This window comes from Zeus faber, assembly GCF_960531495.2.
Source record: "Zeus faber genome assembly, chromosome: 3".
Classification (NCBI taxonomy): domain Eukaryota; kingdom Metazoa; phylum Chordata; class Actinopteri; order Zeiformes; family Zeidae; genus Zeus; species Zeus faber.
The window spans coordinates 25,296,661-25,316,810 of record NC_137190.1 but is presented as its reverse complement, the minus strand read 5'-3'; the positions used below and the strand labels follow the sequence as shown (position 1 = coordinate 25,316,810).

Below are 20,150 nucleotides of genomic sequence, written 5' to 3'. Positions count from 1 at the left end.
CTCCTCCCTCCAGAGCGGGCGTGCAAACCCTACTTCCGGTTTAAGTCACATGACCCCACTTCCGGTTTAAGTCACGTTAGCCAGCATGCTAACGTGCTAACTTCGTACTTACTACTACTACTACTAGTCGTGGCCACGATCGAAGCGACTGGCGGGGGACGACAGTGAACTCACCAGTCGGAATGTGAGGCCGGGAACGCGGACATACTCGGCAAGTACTCGTAGACGTGTTTTCTAAGCTCCAGTCGTGTTGTAACATTTATATTGTGTGTGTGTGTGTGTAGCAGGGAGTTAGCTAGCCTGCTTCAACTACTTATCGATGTCTGGGTCTCAGTTCACACACAGCTCTGCTGAAAACCAGCGAGCCTTATACTGGCCTAGCAGGCAATCTTACACCCTTAAAGGCCTTGGTTAGTGTAAATGTGTCCGCTAGCCTGACCAATAACTTTATATTTACCACAAATACTTCGCCGCTGACTCCGGTTACATAGCGATATAACTAACTAGGCTAACGTAAACAGCTATAGGTCAACCTGCGAACTCGACATGATGGTGGGAATGCGTAAAATGGCAGCACTCCTGGATTCCCGCTGAACCGACTTTAATACGCGAGTTGGCGGTGTTGTTGCGAAGCGGTGGCAACATTCCCCGTCCCCCGGCGAGGTGAACGCAAGGCAACCCGGCGTCCTCCCTGGTGCTTTGGGACTGAGAGTTCTCATCCCGTCAAAGCCGAGAGGATCTGCCGATCGCCGCCCCGTATCTGTAGGTGTGAACACGTTCCGAGCGCAACATCGGAACATCTTTCGACACTGGACACGGTGTGTGTGTGTGTGTGTGTGTGTGTGCGCGCGCGCGCGCGTGCGCGCGTGCGTACAGAATTGTCGCAATCACGACTGGAAGCACTTTCTTGTTGTGTTGTCAAAATGTTGATGCTGAGTGTGGGGGATTCGCATCCGCAGATATTCTGAGATTCTGCCCGTCGTCCCGTTCCCACCGACCGATCAAGCTTACTACAGATATTCTTATATATTTCACCTCATTTGGGAGGCATCTCTGTTATTGCCAACAGAGCCGGTGTTGAGCTGGAAGGAGACGTTTCGACTTGTATTCCATGACACGTCAAAGCATATATATTTATATATACTTTTTAAAATCGACTACATTCCCAACCCAGCCATGATACTGAACGTAAAACAAATCATGATTTATATTTGTCAGAATCAGGGACTGAATCTATCAAACTGATGGTTTAGGATTGCTCCTCAGGGTTTCACTTGATCCATATCCTTGTGACTATGATGAACCTATACTATATTAATGTAAATTCCAACCAGGATCTGCATAAAAGGTATAGTACTTTACTCCCTGCGGTATTATAAGCGCTCTCCTATCGGCCCTCTTGATATTACACACACTTTTAATACTTTTAATAACTACCACATTTCAGTATTTTAAGAGTACATTTTATTTAAAATTACTACTGGGGTAATATTGTGTCAATGTGTTCGTACTTTTATTTTAGTAGAAGGTCTGCGTACCTCATGTGGATCATGGCTATAATGGTGACACTTGTTAGGTATTTTGTTTCTGTATAGGACTAGTCTGCTGCCAATATCATATTCAATGATATGAGTATGAATAATAATAATTCACTTTGCGATACAGGGTCCGACATGCCACAATTAAATGTCATGATAATAATTCATTATTATCTGGAGTGAAATTACCTAGTAGTGGAAATAAAATGATTAATCAGTCAAGTAGTTTTTCATGGAAGTCTGACATTGATGTGTGAACTTAATTGTCTTTTATAGAAGAGAAAATTCACATTCCGTCTACATTTTCTGCCCAGCTATGGATATTGGAAGGTGATCTAGACCTTTTGTGCCAATATTCTACGAACGCGACAAGGATTTTTGTGCCCTTTGGTCAAATCTTTAATTTGGGGGGAAACATCTTCTTTCTTACATTCACCTTTAATGATTTCAACTCATAATTCCATTTCTTGATCTCACCAAGAAAATCAAGTAACAATTTCAAACTTTTTTTTTTTTTCCAGCACTGTCATGATATATCCACCACCCCAGGAACTAGTCCATACAGAGGTAACTGACTGATAAGATAAGATGAACATTGGACTTGGACAGAAAGCATGTTGGGTTACGTAAGGTTGCATGTGTAGCAGGACTTTTCCAAATCAAAATATGTTGAATTTGCCCAGTAAGCCGCTGATAAATGAAGTTATCTCTTTGGTTTCTTTGCAATGGTCTGTGATAATATAGGCTTATTATTCCTCTGATTTTGGATATCAGGCCTTTATAATATAACTGTTTCACAGTGAAACAGCCTATTTCAATGGTCAACTTAGACAATGGCGGTGATTCGATGGAGAGATTTGTGGTGAAGACGGGGTTCTCCCTCAATGTGGAAGGTTGTTTGCATAAAAAAATGGCTGCTTAGATACTCAAACAGGAAAAAGGTCGGAGCACCATCTCCCTGTGGGGATTTTAGAGCCATACGAACGACCGATAGTAACCTCTTCTGTTCCCTTTTTCAACCTCCTTCCCTCCCTTCATCCCTTCTCTCTCCCTCTCTCTCTTCCGTTTTCTCCTCTTGTTTCCCACAGGGCATTGTAGAAAGGGATTGCTCATCATACTTTCCTGCTCTCGTAAAGACACCCAGTCATTGTTGTTCCATCTGGGGGACAGAAAAGTGAGGGAGGTTTTTGTGTTTCTCCACCTCGGCATCTTCAAGGCTTCGGCCCACACAGGGATATTTGACAAGCTGGGGTTTTGGACTGGCGCAGAGAGGATGGACAGACTATTATAAGACATCAACTTCAGAGGTAAGCTCAACCCCATTTCCAGCCTGAAACTGTATAGAATCTTCCTCCTGGTGCTAAACTGTGTTAATGTGAGCTAAATGGAGCACTATATCAATATTTGGGTTATTTTTTTCCAGTCCTCTCATGTTGGCACACTTCCATTACTCAATCAGCATTTGTTGGCAAGTTTTGATACCGTAGTTATATTGGGATTGTTTTTTTAAGTGTTTAAGTCAGGTCTTTCTTTAAACAATGTGTGACTGAATACCATTTTAGCCCAAAAAATTGTTCATAACACATTAATACAGGCCGCCTCACCCACACGTGCATGGAAATAACTTCACCCCCACAAATTGACAGACATTTATACAGCAAAGGTATTGCATGAAAAATAAATAAATGGATAACATGACATGAAGACATGGTGGATGTTAGAAAAAGACAAATATAAACCTACTTATGCTTCATACATGTGTCTTTTGTACCCAGTATTCACAAGCGCAATTAAACATTAAATCACAAGTGGCCTGTTATAGATGGCTTATGCTCATTTGAAAGATGATTATGTCCGCTGCATCCTTAGATGCGATCATATTTTAAGATAATTACATATTTTTCCACAGGATTCAATTGTTTTTGTTATTCCAAGCTAGACGGAAAGTAGAGCAGAGTCCTGCTGTGGCATCCAGAAAAAAACAATTTCCAGAAATAGAGGCATGTATGACACATGACCAATTCTCATTTCTGCTTTTTAAGCTTGTTGGTTTTCCGCTTAGTGGCTTTCGGTGAAACAAAGTACCCCAAGGTTTCAAAACCACAAGACTTATCAAACAAGAAGTCTCTCTTTGTCAATAATGCATTTACACGCAGAAAAAAAAAATCACGTATCTTCTTTTGCTCATTTATTGTCGTAGAAAGTGGTTCCGAAGTGAAATAAGATTGCAGATGATTGTAGCTTTATTTATGTGCGGTGTAAAATTTTGACAAATGGGCTGTTACAAAGGGAATATAAGATAAGATACCGCGTCATTAATCCCCAGGCTGGAAAATCAGGCAATATCTCTGTGTTTAACTTTTTGTGTTTTAATAACATGATATTGCCAATTTATTTCCTTTTTAAATTCAGTAATTATTTCATCATATTAGAAATGAACCTGTTGCCGTTCTGTTGCTCATGCGGCTCTCGGTTTTGGCTCTCATATTGTTTGTATAATTATTGTTTATGTTTGTGCGGTGCAGGTGCATGTTGGTTTCGGAATGACAAGCTTCTCTGAAGAAGATGTCCACACTGTCTGCGACTGATATCTCAGATGTTGGTCATGGTATGTTGGACGGTCTCTTCTACTCTTCTTTACTCTTCTTATTTTGCAAGATTTGACAAAGATAGCATTTAAGGCATTTTGCACTGTGCTTTTTGTCCATCTAAAGCTGGGGCCACATTACGTGATTTTATTTTTTATTTTTTTTCTTATTTTTATTTAATTTAAAACATTTTTGTTTTTTTCAAATTGTGAAAGACAGTCAAAAGTTTGAGCAGCATACATTCAGCGACTGAGGTTTGCAGATTTTCAGTCCGCACGCACATAACTGCTGTCTTTGAGGAGAACACATCTAAAGACGGAGAACAAACGAACAGACTTTTGTGGTACTCCAGCACCGTTGCTTTCTTTGGCTTCGCCGTCATGCATGCAAAATACCACTCAGATTATGCATTGGAGCCATTCTAACATTTGTCCAATCCACCCTGTTTGAAAATGGTTTGTTTCAGTGGGTGGAACCACCCTCCCGAGGCCTCGAGTTCTGTGAGCCAAAGGGGGTTGAGATTTACTCCAGGCTCTGTTTTATTTATTCGGTAAACATTCACTGATTTCACCTTTTCAGTTCCACCAAAATCTGTTTCTGAACCAATCTGAGGTGAGAAATAATGATTCCAGTTGCTGAATCTTCGTTCATATTAGATCTACAAGGTTCCTCATCTAAAAGTTGGTCCCGTCTTTCGCCGCGTTGTCCAGAGCAGCGCTGGATATCGGGGCTTGGGGCTTTTTTGTTTCGTTCATTTATGGAAACGTCGGACAATAAAATAAATACATCTGTTTATGGCTGTACCTGACTCCGTCGAATCGGATTCAGCTGTTCAATGCGAATATTGGACTATTCAGTCGGTGGCGGGGGGACTCAGAGGAATCCCGAGACTTGGTATTAAACGGGCCCCCCGATGTTACGGGACTGTTCACAGTATTAGAGAAATGAAGAAAAAGGATTTTCAATTTATTTAGGCTATACAACCCATTTCTAACTTGCAATAACATTAAGATATTCGTCTAAGAAGCATTTTTGCAATCATCAGAAGAGACCTCCTTCCTCTCTCTCTCTCTCTCTCCCTCTCTCTCTTTCCCTCTCTCCTGCTCCATCACTGGAGATATGGAGATATGTGCGAGGGAGGCGTGGCTGACTCCCTCTGCCTCGCTCTCACACACACACACGAGGAGACAAGGGCACAGATTGCGTCCCTACCGCCCCCTCTCCATATGTAATGCCCACAAAATAAAGCCATGTTAATTCTGTAAAAAAAAAAAAGAACTGATAATAGTGCAGTTAAAGTACCGGATCGATAAGCAGAATCAGTAAGAGTAGTAGTACCGTTAAAATTTTAAAGATACCCATCTCTACAGAGCCCTGTTCCTCCATTCCCTGTCCCAGTTCCTCCAAATAAAACAACAAAAAAACCCCACACTGTTTTGAGTCGTTTTATTTGAAGACTGGTCACGCAATTGGGGCAGATGAAGAGCCGGTTCGCATCTGTGTCCGGACGAGGACGATTCACACATAAAAAAAAAAAAATAAAAAAAAAAATAAATAATATATATATATATATATATATATATATATATATATATATATATAATAATAACAATAAATCTCCATTGAAACGTGGACACACACACACACACACACACACACACACACACAGAAAGAAACACACACTAGTATACAGAATCATTTTTTTAATTACTTACATTTCCCTCGTCTGCAGTTTCCTCACCGACAGATGGTATCAATTCCTCTTTCTTTTAAAAGATTTGTGCTGGTCTCTGCAGCCAACAGAACACTTTCCCTGATTAGCACTTAGCTTCGATGCTAGCGGGCCTGGTCCAGCTCTAGGCGTGGGTGGAGTTACTCAGATAGGGGGGGGGGGGGTTGGTTCTAATTCTTCTGAAGTGACGTTTATTACTCAGATGGCGTGTAGGAGGGCAGGCTCGTTTTAGGACATGTTTTCTGAAATGGACAGCTCACAAAAAACTGACTGAGTTGTCTTTTTTTTCACAGTTTGTGTGTTAGTAGGCCCATCAGAGATCCAAATGTATGTGCACAAGCACTGAAAAAGTGAGTTTTGCACAATACTGTAGATACTGTAGATGTAAATACCCCTTTCAGCAATGCATGTACATGTTGCATCTTCATGATGAGTAAAAATAAAAACCACATCATAGTTGTTTTAAATGCTGCTGCATTCTGAATTATTTGAGGCATGACCATTTATCCATCTGTGATTACCAGTTGTGAAGCTGTGAAACTCAATGTGTTGGCGCTGTAGGGTTGTCAGTTCAATCTGAGTTTTGTTGATGGTAATGTTGTGGCACATCGCGTTGCAGTTTCATACCCGGCAACCCCCTACTCGAATGAAGTGGCCCTTCACAGCTGATAATCACTGCGCTCAGCGGATGGATCACCAAAAATAGTAATTAATCTGGCAGCATTTCAAATAGAAAAAGATCTTGTTTTTATGTTTGTAGTTTTGTGCTTGTCATAAGGATGCAAGAGGTATCACTTAAAATAACTCTGCTTTTTTAGATGCTGGAAGATTTATTTTGATCATTTAGCAAGGCTAGTTGATTTCCCCCCTGCGGCCATGGACTGCGCTAGCACAGTTAGGATGCAGCCTCTATCTCAGTTCATCACACAGGCTTTAAATCTGGTATTGGCCTTCTCATCTCAATCTGGGTACGATAGACAAAAGGCAAATTTCCCCCGAAACTGCAGTATTTCTTGAAGCACTTTGAATCGTGTTGGTCCTAAAATTGGATCAGTTGAATCACTTGAGTGCATCATGGAAGACAATTGAAAGTCTGCACATTTAAAGAAGTGATTTCATGATTTTAATATTTCGGTCATATACACACATGAATTCTCGCCTTTATCATCGAGAGAGGATGCGGAAGTAATCTGAATACACGGAGATGTTTTTAAAGTCTGAATGGCCTCGTGCTGCGTCTCTCAGGTGAGAGAAAGGTGTTTGGCGGCTCCTCGGAGCTGCAGCTGGACTGCATGGCGGAGAAGAGCCGGCAAAGCAGCCGAGTGAAGCCTAAGGACCTCCACCAGCCCGGCTACTTCTCCGCCCCATCGCACGACACCGCCCCGCTGACCAAGATGAGCAGCCCTCTGCCGGTCGAAACCGACATCAAGCTGGACCTGTCGGACACGCCCGCTAATCCAGGTGTGTGTGTGTGTGTGTGTGTGTGTGTGTGTGTGTGTGTGTGTGTGTGTGTGTGTGTGTGTGTGTGTGTGTGTGTGTGTGTGTGTGTGTGTGTGTGTGTGTGTGTGTGTGTGTCATCCCCACATATCACAACCTAAATTGACCCAAATTTCAACGTTAAGGCCGAACAAATATATCGAAAGAGTATACTCGACAAATAAATATTGTGGCGCAATCGCCCGGAGCTGAACTCAACATAGAAAATGAAAAGTAAGTTTCTTAGAAACTCTTATTTTTCACAAATACAATGAATGTTGTTTGTTTTGCATTGTCATTGTTGAAGCGACGTGTTCTTTCAAGCCACGTCACCAAAACTGCTACTTCAGCAGGAAGAGGGAGCCAAAGTTCAGACAAAGTGAAGGTGTTAGTTTTTCGGCTTTGCCTTCCACACTGCCAAGCGAGAGGTGACCGTCGGCGCTTCGAAATCCGCTCTGGAAACTGAGCTGCCGAACTAGGGCTGTGACTAGAGATGGGTCCGATCCAATATCGCTATCGGGTGTCTATACTGACGTCATTCGCTGCTCGGGTATCGGACTTAACGTCGCCGATCCAAATTCCACTCCGTAGCCTTCCCTGGGCCATGAACCTGCAGTTTTATTTTGCTAATTTTATGCTCTGCCTCCTCGAGAATTCAACTCGGCAAATAATTAACCTGTAAGGCACGATGCCCGAATAGGAGCTGGCAGGTGGAGTTGGGGCAACCGTCACTGCACAGCAGCCATTCAGCTGTGTTGTAGGGCTGCAGGAACGGAATTCAAATAGATATTGAATATAAAAAAACAACCCTATTCGAATGCTGAAATTACCATTCGATTGTGTATTTTTTTTTAATATAAAGAAATAATTGATTCTAATTGTTTTGGCTAACATTCAGTCAGTTCCCATGTGATGAGCAATAAAGTTCATCCAGTTTGTTGCACAGTGAACGCACATTAGAGAGAGATATTCCCGGTAACGGTGCCAAGTCCGTGTCAGCAGAGATGAACCAGTGCACCAGCGCGTTTCAACCGTGTGTACAAGTGTATTGTGTGTTGAGCTCATTATCGTCATCAGAGCAAATAATATAAACTATAATTTTTTTGCTGGTGAAAATTATAGGATTAACACTGTAATCATAGTTAAGTTATCATCATCATTGACTGTCCTCCATCCTATGTTCAAGGAATTTTGGGGAAACTTTTCAGTTGCTCTGCTGAGTCACTTCAGGTTGGTGCACCGCACGTGAGGGGGAGGGACAGTCTATTAAAGGTTTATTTTGTGTGTCCTATTATTATTATTTTTATTATTATTATTATTATTATTAATAGTTATTTCTAGGGCTGTACCCGACTCAGAATTTTGTCAGTCGAACCGGATACAGCTGTTCAATGGGAATATGAATGGGCCTCTGATTGGCGGGCATGGATATTCGTACACATGTAAAAATATTTATGATATCCATGATTCCCCTTTTCTTAAATTTGTCATTGAAATGTTATCCCTGTGCATTTTTCTAAGTTTCTATCTTGTTTCATCCTGTTATTGTGATGCACGCTGAAAAAGCAAAAAGTGCTCCCCCTTCGTCGGCAGTCAGTGCACCGCTGTAGCGCGGTTACACCTTGCTTTTCACCGCAGAAAGAAACCATTCATACCGTCACAGCCCTACGTCGAGCGTTTTCCCAAAACGAAAGGCAATCGTCGAATTTAGCCGGCCCCCCACTTATTTTATTTTGGATCAAAGCGAGTGTGAGCCAGTTTGGTTCATGTTGACGTTACATCAAACCTTCCTCCCCCTCCACCCAAACACTCCCACACACACTCTGAGCTCCTGACACTGGAGCACCCTCCGTCCCACACACGTGGCTCTGCATTGTGGAACTTGCCACCTCAAAATATCAGTACAGCAGCAGTGTCTTCTCCTTCAAAACCTCCTATGGTTTTAAATGTGAATGTGTGTGTGTGTGTGTTCTCGTTAGTTTTTTTTTGTGCAAATAACTTATTAACAAATAGAATTTAATGATGCAATGACTTCCTGTCCTTCAATACAAGTTGTTGTTTTTTTTTTTTTCTCTCATTTGATGCTGTAGCCAACTATGTTCCATACGATGCTGCAAAGTAATAAGTAACCTTACTTTAAAGCCAACGCTGCCCCCCCCGTGAGACCCCGTGCTCCGTTCCGGGCCACATTCAGTGTTGCCAGATTGGGCGGTTTTCCACCCAATTGGGTTATTTTTGATCACATCGGGTTGGAAAAATAGCTTTGGGCTGGTTTGTGAAATAATTTGGGCTGGTTTGTAAAATAACTGGTGTTGTTTTGTTTTTTTTACAAGATGGAGTGATCGTGTCCCTGTCCCCTGTTCCTCCAAACAAACAGTTTTTTTATTTTGTTTAGTTTTGATAGATGGATTGTGTGGTGGATGGGGTGGCTTGAGCAGCCACACCTGATGCTCGATGGTTGGGCTAACGAGCATCGGGTTTAAAAACCCCGTCCACACACTCCTTCAGGATGGGAGCCCTTTGTCATGACATGGTCCATCTGCTCCTGGCTTGTTCCACCTTTCCTCATCACTACAATAAACTGGTGTTATCAACCCCCTGTCGTCTGTGTCTCTTTGTGTCGGAGGTCCCTGAAAACACCACTTGGGTGGCGTTTGGTGGCAAATCTGCCACACTGGCTCCTGAGCAGCGACTCTCCGGCACGGGGGAAGGGACACAGAAGGGCCGCCCGAAGACGCCCTGGAGCCTCCGGTGGTTCCAGGGCATCTTCAGGCGGCCTGCTCAGGTGCCACTTGTAAACCATCGTTCTGGCCCAGGGCCAGGGAATGAGGAAGTGGAGGCAGGCGGAGGCGAGTCAGCGCCAGCTGCCGTGTTTTATTAACAAGTCTTTCAAAACAAAAGGTGGCTCGTTGGCCGAAAAAGAAACTCCGGGCTCGCCGTGTCGGATCGTCTCTGAGGCTGACTCGCCTGCACGGCCATTCTACTGCGGGGGACACACACAATGATACCTTCCTGTTTTGGGGATCAGCAGCTGAGTGGCCCCGGGATGGGAGACTGCACCGCCTGTCTGCGGCGGCGGCTTGGCCCTGCCCCCTTGGTCCACACCAGATTGGATTTTACTTAATTTCCTTATTGAATATAACAAAGGAAACACACTGAGTGTGGGGACACTTTGTCACTCTCTTACAACAATTTTCAGCATTTTTATAAAAAAAAAAAATACATTTCTGCTGAACACTGCATTTCTTTTCGTGTGTGTGTGTGTGTGTGTGTGTGTGTGTGTGTGTGTGTGTGTGTGTGTGTGTGTGTGTGTGTGTGTGTGTGTGTGTGTGTGTGTGTGTGTGTGTGTGTGTGTGTGTGTGTGTGTGTGTGTGTGTGTGTGTGTGTGTGTGTGTGTGTGTGGGCGCTCTCGTCGTGGTTCTTAATGACAGTTATGTGACCACATACCTTAGGTTTACATTTGTTAATTTATTAGTTGGTGTCTATGTTTGTGTCACAGTGCATTGCACTGCTGCCTCACAGTAAGAAGGTCCTGGGTTCAATTCTGCCTGGGGCACTGTTGGCACCGCACTCCGGAGGGTTAACGCCCCGTTAGGGGCCTTTCTGTGTGGAGTTTGCATGTTCTCCCCGTGCTCACATGAGGTTTCCTCCATATAACATAAAAGAACCCTCACTAAAAACATGCACAAGAAACATCGTCTGACCAGCGATTGACGTTGAAGTTGGTCCCCGGGTGCTGTGAGCTGCCCACTGTTCCTGGCCTGCCTCCCGAGGAAGGACAAGCCTTGATGGGGGGGGTGGTGATGCAGAAAAGACATTTCACAGCCTCCATCTGCGCGTTTGTTGGCTGTTGCTTTGTCGAGCTGAAGCTTGTCCAGTTAATCTTAAAAAAAGCACTATTTAGCGTAATTATTTTTTTCTGTTGTAGCACTACTTCACTTTGTGACCTTTTCCTTTAAAATAAATCCGCACATTATTTCTGTAAATTTTCCATTTATTACCAAAGCATTTATCAGTAACGCATACTAACGTGCTATGTTGCATGCCGATTTCAGTGGTGCTCCTAAATTTTGTGCTGGTGCGCCTAAAATTTTCAGAAGGGAGCACCGGTGCTACTAGTGGAAGTTAGTCTGGAGCCTTGCAGCTGTCAATAGCTGTTTGCAGCTCAATGATTAAAAGTGGCTGTTTTAGGTTTGTATTGCTTATTTACAAAGTTTCAACACAAAGGAGCAGATACTGAAGTATTTTAACCATGGTATGGAGAATTGCCACATCTATCAAATGAACCTTAAAGGTCTCGTGTGGTTGCAGACGGCCAGCCTGTGAAGCGGAAGAAGGGCCCCGCGCCCAAGATGCTGGGCAACGAGGTGTGCAGCGTGTGCGGCGACAAGGCGTCCGGCTTCCACTACAACGTGCTGAGCTGCGAGGGCTGCAAGGGCTTCTTCCGCCGCAGCGTCATCAAGGGAGCGCAGTACTCCTGCAAGAACAACGGCCGCTGCGAGATGGACATGTACATGAGGCGCAAGTGCCAGCAGTGCCGGCTGCGCAAGTGCCGCGAGGCAGGCATGCTGGAGCAGTGTGAGTAGAGCGAGGATCGGCGGGGTCTGGAGTTGTACGGCCTGTAAACGTGGTTGCACCAGAACAAGGGTTGCTCTACCCGTCTGTAGTGCCTCGGGAAGCTGAACTACCGTAGTTGCACATGCCTTTAGCCTCTGCTCGTCATCACATGACCTTGTTGAATCAGAATGAAACAGAATGATAAAGACTCCCTGTAATGTCCTGAGACCGGCCTGAGCGTCATCTCTTCAATCTACTGCTTGTCTGTTTTACTTTTTACGGTTCGGTCAGAGCTAAAGGGCTTTTCTCCCCTGCTATAAAACAAAGCGGCTCAGAACGCGATGGTATAGCTACATATTTCGCTCAAAATGGCGACAGAGAATCTGTGCGTCAGTAAACAAGGGGCTGGCGAAGACAGTCCTAGGAAAAAACATAGTTTTAAGGCCAACACAGCAATGCTTGTGTGTTGTCGTACCCCCTCGATAGGTGTGACTGGTTATTACGCCTGCCTGTTTCCCAAATGATTCGTTCTTGGCCACCCTGTGCTTTCTGTTACTTCTTGGCCACCCAGGTAGACAAAAAAATTGTTTCTTGGAAGAGGGTTTGAGGGGGGCAAAATTGATGGTGACATTAATTGTCATTTACTTGAATTTTACTTAATGCAGCTTTAATATCAGCAAATGAGTCATTATATTGGGACGTATTCCCAAGGGGATGAACCCCGTAAGAGTAGGATTGCATTTTGATGTTTGGTCTTCACTGGATAAAACAAAACAACATTAAACACGGACAGTCTGAAGGTGATCTTGACGGTTCCTCCTCCGCAGGCGTGCTCTCCGAGGAGCAGATCAGACTGAAGAAGATGAAGAAGCAGCACGAGGACGAGACGGCGCGCACGTCCGCGGTGGTGACCCCCACCCCGTCACAGGAGGTGTTGATGCTGGCCCCGGGGCAGCAGGACATGATCGAGAAGCTGGTGTCCATGCAGAAGCAGTGCAACAAGAGGTCCTTCATCGACCGGCCCAAAGTCACGGTGAGTGAAATGTAAACAGTTTTGCCATTAGGTTTGTGGTCAATTTAGAGTGTAATATGACGTCAAGAAGCAAGAACTATGTTTGGTTGTGTTCAATATGTGGTTGTTAACATTTTAAAAGCTGCAGTACAGTGAGGATGCTCGACTCTGTCATGTCACATACACGGATCTCCTCTCTCTTTACTCATTCCCTGCAGCTTTGCCCAAAACGATTTGGGAAATGCAAGACTGTCATTTATAATCACAAATATTACTTTTTAAACTTTCCAAGGAAAAAAAAAAAAAAAGAAAGAAAAGCCAGAAACAGAACAGGTCTGCTAAGGTTATGGAAAATGATACAAATCAAAAACCTGTACAATCTAAATGTAATGGGTTTCTTTTCTTTTTTTTTTTTTGTATGTAATTGATGTGTGTCGTTGTTCTCCCAAAAAATACCCTCTTTATATCCATTGTTATATGTGGCTTGTTCAATTGGTCTTTTTGGAAAGCTCCGTCCACAAACACAGGTTCAGGGCGGGAGCTGGAGACTTCCTGGCAGGGCTCGGTTTTTATTACAATAAAACAACAACAGCACGGCTCGCGGGCCAAACGTGAACATATAATACAACTCCGATCGCTCAGTGTGCGTCGGTGTCCGTGCGGTGCGGTCCGCAGGCTCTGGTGCGCCTGCGCCGCGCGATCATCACTGCAAGACAAACGACACGTCAGGAGACTCTCCAAGCCGACTCGGACCGATCGGCACCACTGGGCCGATCGGGCCGAGTCAGAACGGCAGCGCCGTTGCGGGAAGGAAGCCCGTGCTGTAAAACTCTGACCCCGGCCTAACCACGCCTCCTTGTCTGCCACAGTCATTTTTTATTATTTATTTTTTTACTGCATCGGTTTCTCTTTCTTGCCAAAGTGCTGAATCGCGTTGATCGCATTCTAAAAATATCTCTTGATATTAGTCGAATATCACAATTAACATCCATTTTGTTAAATGAATGCTGTGGGCTCTGTTATTTAGAGCCATGCTACTCAAAGTACCGACCGTAGTCCATATAGAGTTGTATGTAGTTCTGGAAGAGGTCTTGACTTTGATTTCATTGCATTGGAATTGGAATTGTTGAATCACTGACTTTGGGTCTGAGGGTGCATTGCTGGAGAAGAGCTGTGTGACATATAATTCCATTTTATGTTTACATATATATCCATTTCGATTTGTTCATCCTGGAGGCTGCTGGTTTTCATCTTTTTATTATTACTATTTTTTCTTCGATATGATTTCATATTTTGGAGATGTGTGTACTTATGTGTGTTCCCCACCAGCCATGGCCACAGAGTCAGGACCCGCAGAACAGAGAAGTGCGACAGCAGCGCTTCGCCCACTTCACTGAGCTGGCCATCATGTCGGTGCAAGAGATCGTCGACTTCGCCAAGCAGCTCCCCGGCTTCCTGGAGCTCACCCGAGAGGACCAGATTGCTCTGCTGAAGACCTCCACCATCGAGGTCAGACAAATCCTGCCGCAGGATGTGATTTATTTCTTTGTTTTCTTGCTGTGGTTTTTATTTTTGTTTTCTTCAGCTCACTGGAATTGTACCCGACTCAGAATGTCTGATTTTGCTGTTTAATGTGAATATTCGACTATTCGCCGCCAGTCGGGCCGGGCAAGATAGGCGGCCGCCTAGGGCAGCGTCCCGAGGCGGGGCGCGGACAAGCAGCAATCAGGCACATTTTGCGCACCTGTCTCCCTCTCTGACTATACAGACAATACGTGCGCCACCGATGGGGTGCCCACGATCGGCGCAGCAGAACAGTGCGTTTTCATTTTATTTTATGTCTCCTTATGGAACTAAACATTTCATCGCTGTGCGTTTTGTAACCTTCTGTCTGTTGTATTCTCTTATTGTAATAGAAAAAAACAAAAACCAAAAAAACGACTGCTACACTTGAAGAATCTCAGTCGACTTACGGGTTTCAGATTGATGATTTGACTCCTCGACCTTCAGCGGGCACTACTAAAGACATGCTGTGAACTTCTATTTTTCACCATTTAATCTGTCAATCAAACCTTGATTGTCCCCATAAGGTATCGGAATTTTGTTTCGCAAAGCAGCGTAGACGTATCACAACAATTTTGGAAAAACATTTAGAAAGGGTCAAACACACAAAACGGTTTAGATAATATGAACTGGAAGCTACTGCATATTTTTCTGGGCATTTCAAAAGTAGGTTGTTGTGAAGTGGCAGCTGTACGCAGAGCGCAGAAACTGTCTACCCATCACATGGTACGGTTGAATGTACATCACATGTTTATAAAATATGGAGTCTTTCAAATGAAACTTTAGCCATTTAAGCAAATATAACCTGCGAACGTCAAGTGACTACAATGGGCTGGTAACAATTGCATAGGCCTTGAGTGAACTTTATTGCATGCAAACCGGATATTTGTCGATAAAACCAATTATTTATTCTGCCCAATACTACGATGCTATCGACTTCCACTTCTACTGTGAAGCACAGATTTGAGTTTGTCATTTGTAATCGAGGCTGTTCAACCCATTGTCCTGTCTCTATAGTTTGTTAACAATTCTGTACAGCGAATTAATATCACGATGCGTCGTGCTCTGCTCCTGATCGTGCAGCATCAGATAAGCTCTGTTATCCGAGTGTGCACCCTCAAGGAGAATCCCGTAGGAAACCCTGACACAAGATAAGATTACACTTAATTAATCCCTGGGTGGGGGGTGATTCAGGAAATATTGCGCTAAGATGTGATTGGCTTCCACAGATTATGCTGCTGGAGACATCTCGTCGGTACAACCCGGCCATCGAGAGCATCACGTTCCTAAAGGACTTCAGTTACAACAAGGAGGACTTCGCTAAAGCAGGTCCGCTGCCTCATTCCTACCTGTTCCAGCTTTATTAAAGTACCTTGTTAAGGATCAGTCTTTCTCTGGCTTTGGGGGAGGGCATACGTGCTCCCTTGAGTTCCCCGAGAGGTTCTGCGTAGCTTTAAGGAAAGATTACATTTGTGAGAAACCAGTCTTCATTTGCAGCACTGACAGGCCTGTCGGGTACCTCCTAGGAGGCTTAAATGGGAATGTTTGCTAAGCTGCAGTGAAATATAAGACCAAAAAAGGAAGACAATCCTATTCAACCTGAGTTTGAATTCCATACCGCAATTGTTCATTTAAACCCTGCAGGGCAAACATAACACTGTATTGCACTCACTGGCTTGTTTTGAACCTTTTGTTTCTCGCCTCTTGCCACTACAGGGCTTCAGTTGGAGTTCATCAACCCCATCTTCGAGTTCTCCAAGGGAATGAACGACCTGCACCTGGATGAGGCTGAATACGCCCTGCTCATCGCCATCAACATCTTCTCTGCAGGTCGGAAGATTAAGCCAAGTTGTCATTCTTATCCTTAACCGTATAGCTTCAGTGGGCCAACAGAGTGCTCTGAAAGCCCCATGAAGGGATTTCTGAGCCAGCATTTTTTGGCCCATATTACTGTAGTTTATGACTTTATCACAGTAATGACAGTGTTTCCCCTTGGATGGAGTTGTAGCAGCGCAGGTGATTTTTTTTTTTTTTTTTTGAGCGTGCCTGCTTTGCCCGGTGGTCCTGGCGCAGGCAGAGCAAGGCATGCCTGCAAGGTAGAAGAATCGGTGCATGTGGAATACCAAATTACAGAAATATACAAATGAAGAAATTAATTAGTGCCCATGGGGAAAAATGCAGAGGGAGAGGGAGACAGAGGTGCAAATTGCGCATTAAGCTCCGCAACGCTGTGCACCCCCCCCCACCCCCCCCTGACTTGACTTCTTTAGATAGGTGGATACGCCTTCCCAGTTGTCTGTTATTATCTGTCTTTTATGAAGTATTTTAAAAAAGAGAACACTTAATAAATTGGGAATTGTCCGATACAAATGTTTCAGATCGTCCGAATGTGCAGGACCATGACCTGGTGGAGCGGCTTCAGCAACCCTATGTAGATGCACTTCGTTCTTACATCATGATCAAAAGACCAAATGTAAGTACGCTGCAGTTTACCAACAAGACTGCCCTGTGTGGAGACTGGAGTGAATACCAATGACTATTACAAAATTGTACTCTTGTACTATTGACAGCAATCTAGTCCCAGACATGTGTTGGATGATGTTATGACGATTTTATGATACAGGTACTCCTCACTTAACAACCTACCTGTTTAACCACCGTTCAGACTTACCACCAGCTCTCTGACCAGTCTGTATTGTACGCTGTGTACAATACTGCTACGTCTCAACGTCAAACATCTCATCAAGCATCACCCTATATACGCAATATACACTATGTAGTATACACTGGATATACACTATATCTACTATATACTATATACACTGTATACTCTATATACACTGTATACTCTATATACACTATATATACAATATATACTATATACACTACACTATATACTGTATACTATATACACTATATACACACTATATTTACTATGTACACTATATACACTGTATACATCTCATCTCATCACCGTACTCTCAGTCTCGTTCCTGCAGTATGTCAGTATTCACTACACTAGCGTTCACAATGGCCACGCCCCCTTACCGTCAAATAACACGGGTCCTCGCTTATCGTCCAATTCACTTAACGACCTGGTCCTAGGAACGCAACTCCGTCATTAAGTGAGCCGTACCCTTTTTTTTGTTTTACATAATTAGCAAAATGAACCAAAAAAAAAAACCTAAGTCGATATACAATAAAACAATTATTGCCTTGCATGTTTTCGCCACATACTTTGTCTTTTGCCCCCGCTTCCTTTCAGGTCAGCTCTCCTGTGGTTTCACAGCAGTGCAGGGAAAAATAACCTCAGTTCCTACTTTCAGCCAGTCTTTGCAAAGCAAGAGCAGGTGTAAGATCGCAATAAACAGGAGAATGTAATTTCCTCTCAGGGGCCAATAAAAGTAATCTTATCTCATAATATTGTACATAATCAACAAAGCAGGGTTTCCCAGGCTTTTTTGCCGGCTAAGGGTGAGGAAAGAAAGGATCTGTGCATTTTTAACATGTGTAATTATCAAATTTGCTGATTTACAAAAATGACGCTGTAAATGCTTTCCAGGTGGATTTGCTGCCTGACAAAAGGATAATTTTACATTACATTTTACATTTTCTTCATGGAGATATCCGTATATTCATTAGGAAAACTCGATATTCAATGACCTTTCCTCTCCCCAGAAATGTTATCTTCATCATCTTGACCCCTGTTTTCTTCACTTGTTTCTGCGTTGGTCCTTAATTTTTCCTCTTCCGTTGCCCTCTTGCGTCTCCTGTCCACAACTGTCAGAATAAAGTATTTTATTATTAATTATGTATTTTATTGTATTTTATATTTATCTTTGGATTTTATGTTCTAATTGTATTCAATAATGACATTGATCATGACAGTTAAATAAAAAAGTCAGACCTAAATGTGTGTTTAAAGAGAAAGAAAGTGGGGGGGGGGGTAGTATTTATTTATTAATCTCAGGGTACCTAACAAGGTATCTCATGTAAAGCAGCCCACTTGCAGCCTACACACACTCAATCAGTGTATATTTCATAACCTACGTTAATAACCTGCTTTGTGAGTTTTCCTGTGGAGAAAGTCCAAATAATTGACCTGACGTGATGTGCTGTGCCATTGTGCTCACACAATGTGCTTGCGGAAAATTAACGTGCCATTCATTTTGGCACTCCACCAGGACCACCTGATGTTCCCGCGCATGCTTATGAAGCTGGTGAGCCTGCGGACGCTCAGCAGCGTCCACTCGGAGCAGGTCTTCGCGCTGCGTCTCCAGGACAAGAAGCTTCCCCCGCTGCTCTCTGAGATCTGGGACGTGCAAGAGTGACCGCCGGCGCTCAGGCTGGACGCTCCGCGGGCCCTCGCCAGGCCCACGACGGACACTGGGACACCCTCTTGACGGCTTCTAAAAAAAAAAAAAGAAAAAAGAAAACGGCATCAGAGTGGACGCGGATCTCCTCATCTGCTCTTTCGATCAGGGATTGGTTCTAAGTTTGGATAATTAATCCACTTCTTTATTTTATTATTTTTTTGAAGGGGGGGCGGGGGGTGGGGCTTCTGTTTGCTCTCCTACAAACTGCAGGATGGTGTTTGTATTGACGAGAGGTTTGAAGTATCAACAGTTTGGTCTTCTCTCTGCCCGCCGCTTTTCCTGTGGTGTTGATGTGGCACTGAGCAGATTCCGGCTCACTAGCCAGTGTTATGATCCACAAGATAGAAAAAAAATATATAATAATAATTTTATATATATATATATATATATATATATATATATATATATATATTTAAAAAAAAAAAAAAAAAAAAAAAAAAAAGAGGATTCCAGCTGCTGCACGAGTGGAAGTAGTGACTTTATTCAGACTTTATTTTATATATTGAGTCTGAACGATTGATGGAGATGCAGGATTTGGGCTCAGCAGACCGTCCTCTGATGCTGTTAAGCAATATTTTCTGATGCTAAGATTCCTGATAAGGTGGTAGATCATCTGGTTGGTGTCGTGTGCTGTTATAGAGCAGCTACTGGCTGACGGGAGAAGAGAGGTGTGCGAGTTGCTCAGGTAAAGTGATCTTTATGAAATGAATTAAGTTTATTATACGAGAGACATTTAATGTGAACGGCACATTCATTTTCACAAGCATGTGTGATCACATGGAAATTATTCATACAATGGAACAATACGACTGGTAAACACTTTTCTTCTTTTTTTTTTTTTTTTTTTTTTTTTTTATATCTAAAACGGTTTGGCTGGAGATTACTAGCCTGCCAGGTTATTCTGGAGAGGTCATGATGCAGAGCACTTGTATGCATTGTAATACAGGTGGTGCTCGGGAGGTTTCAAATTATATCTCAAAGTTCTAACCTGTGCAAAAAGGGATGACTTTCTTGTTGTGACGCGCCTTCTTACTCGGCAAAAAGTTATGTTGAACAACCCTTTTAGTGAAATCGCCGTAACACCCCCGTACGGACAGACTGGATCAACGGTAACGACAGAGAAGGGGGGGGGGGGACAAAGTCCACTCCAATGGATACGTGGATAGCACGGCTATGTGGTTATAAACTGCAAAATTGGTGATAAAAGATTGTGGGGGAACAATTCATTGTAAGGCTTTATTTTATGTCTGTAGAGTCAGCTGTGTAGAGAGGGATCTAAATTATTATTTTGACTGACATTGAATCGTC

The 20,150-nt window shown here is 43.4% G+C and overlaps 1 protein-coding gene across 2 annotated transcripts; it reads left to right on the top strand.

Moving 5' to 3' along the window:
• The first annotated feature begins 72 nt into the window (after positions 1–72).
• nr1h3 (nuclear receptor subfamily 1, group H, member 3) lies at positions 73–18,968 on the top strand. Of its 2 annotated transcripts, none has more exons than XM_079997133.1 (12): positions 73–211; positions 2,060–2,105; positions 2,627–2,845; positions 4,064–4,146; positions 7,104–7,319; positions 11,646–11,912; positions 12,719–12,924; positions 14,233–14,412; positions 15,696–15,795; positions 16,183–16,296; positions 16,845–16,939; positions 18,651–18,968. In XM_079997133.1, exons 4-12 carry the CDS (start codon positions 4,104–4,106, stop codon positions 18,795–18,797), a joined length of 1,368 nt encoding a protein of 455 aa, XP_079853259.1. In that variant the 5' UTR covers positions 73–211; positions 2,060–2,105; positions 2,627–2,845; positions 4,064–4,103; the 3' UTR covers positions 18,798–18,968. The 2 variants fall into 2 exon arrangements, with proteins under 2 accessions (XP_079853259.1, XP_079853260.1); XM_079997134.1 differs by lacking the exon at positions 73–211 and adding an exon at positions 1,251–1,348.
• Positions 18,969–20,150: the final 1,182 nt, after the last annotated feature.

Coding starts and splice junctions, on each gene's coding strand:
- nr1h3 (XM_079997133.1), top strand. CDS start 4,104: ATGTCCACACTGTCTGCGACTGATATCTCAGATGTTGGTCATG. Junction 7,320..11,645: donor GGACACGCCCGCTAATCCAG/GTGTGTGTGTGT, acceptor GTGTGGTTGCAG/ACGGCCAGCCTGTGAAGCGG. Junction 11,913..12,718: donor GGCAGGCATGCTGGAGCAGT/GTGAGTAGAGCG, acceptor CCTCCTCCGCAG/GCGTGCTCTCCGAGGAGCAG.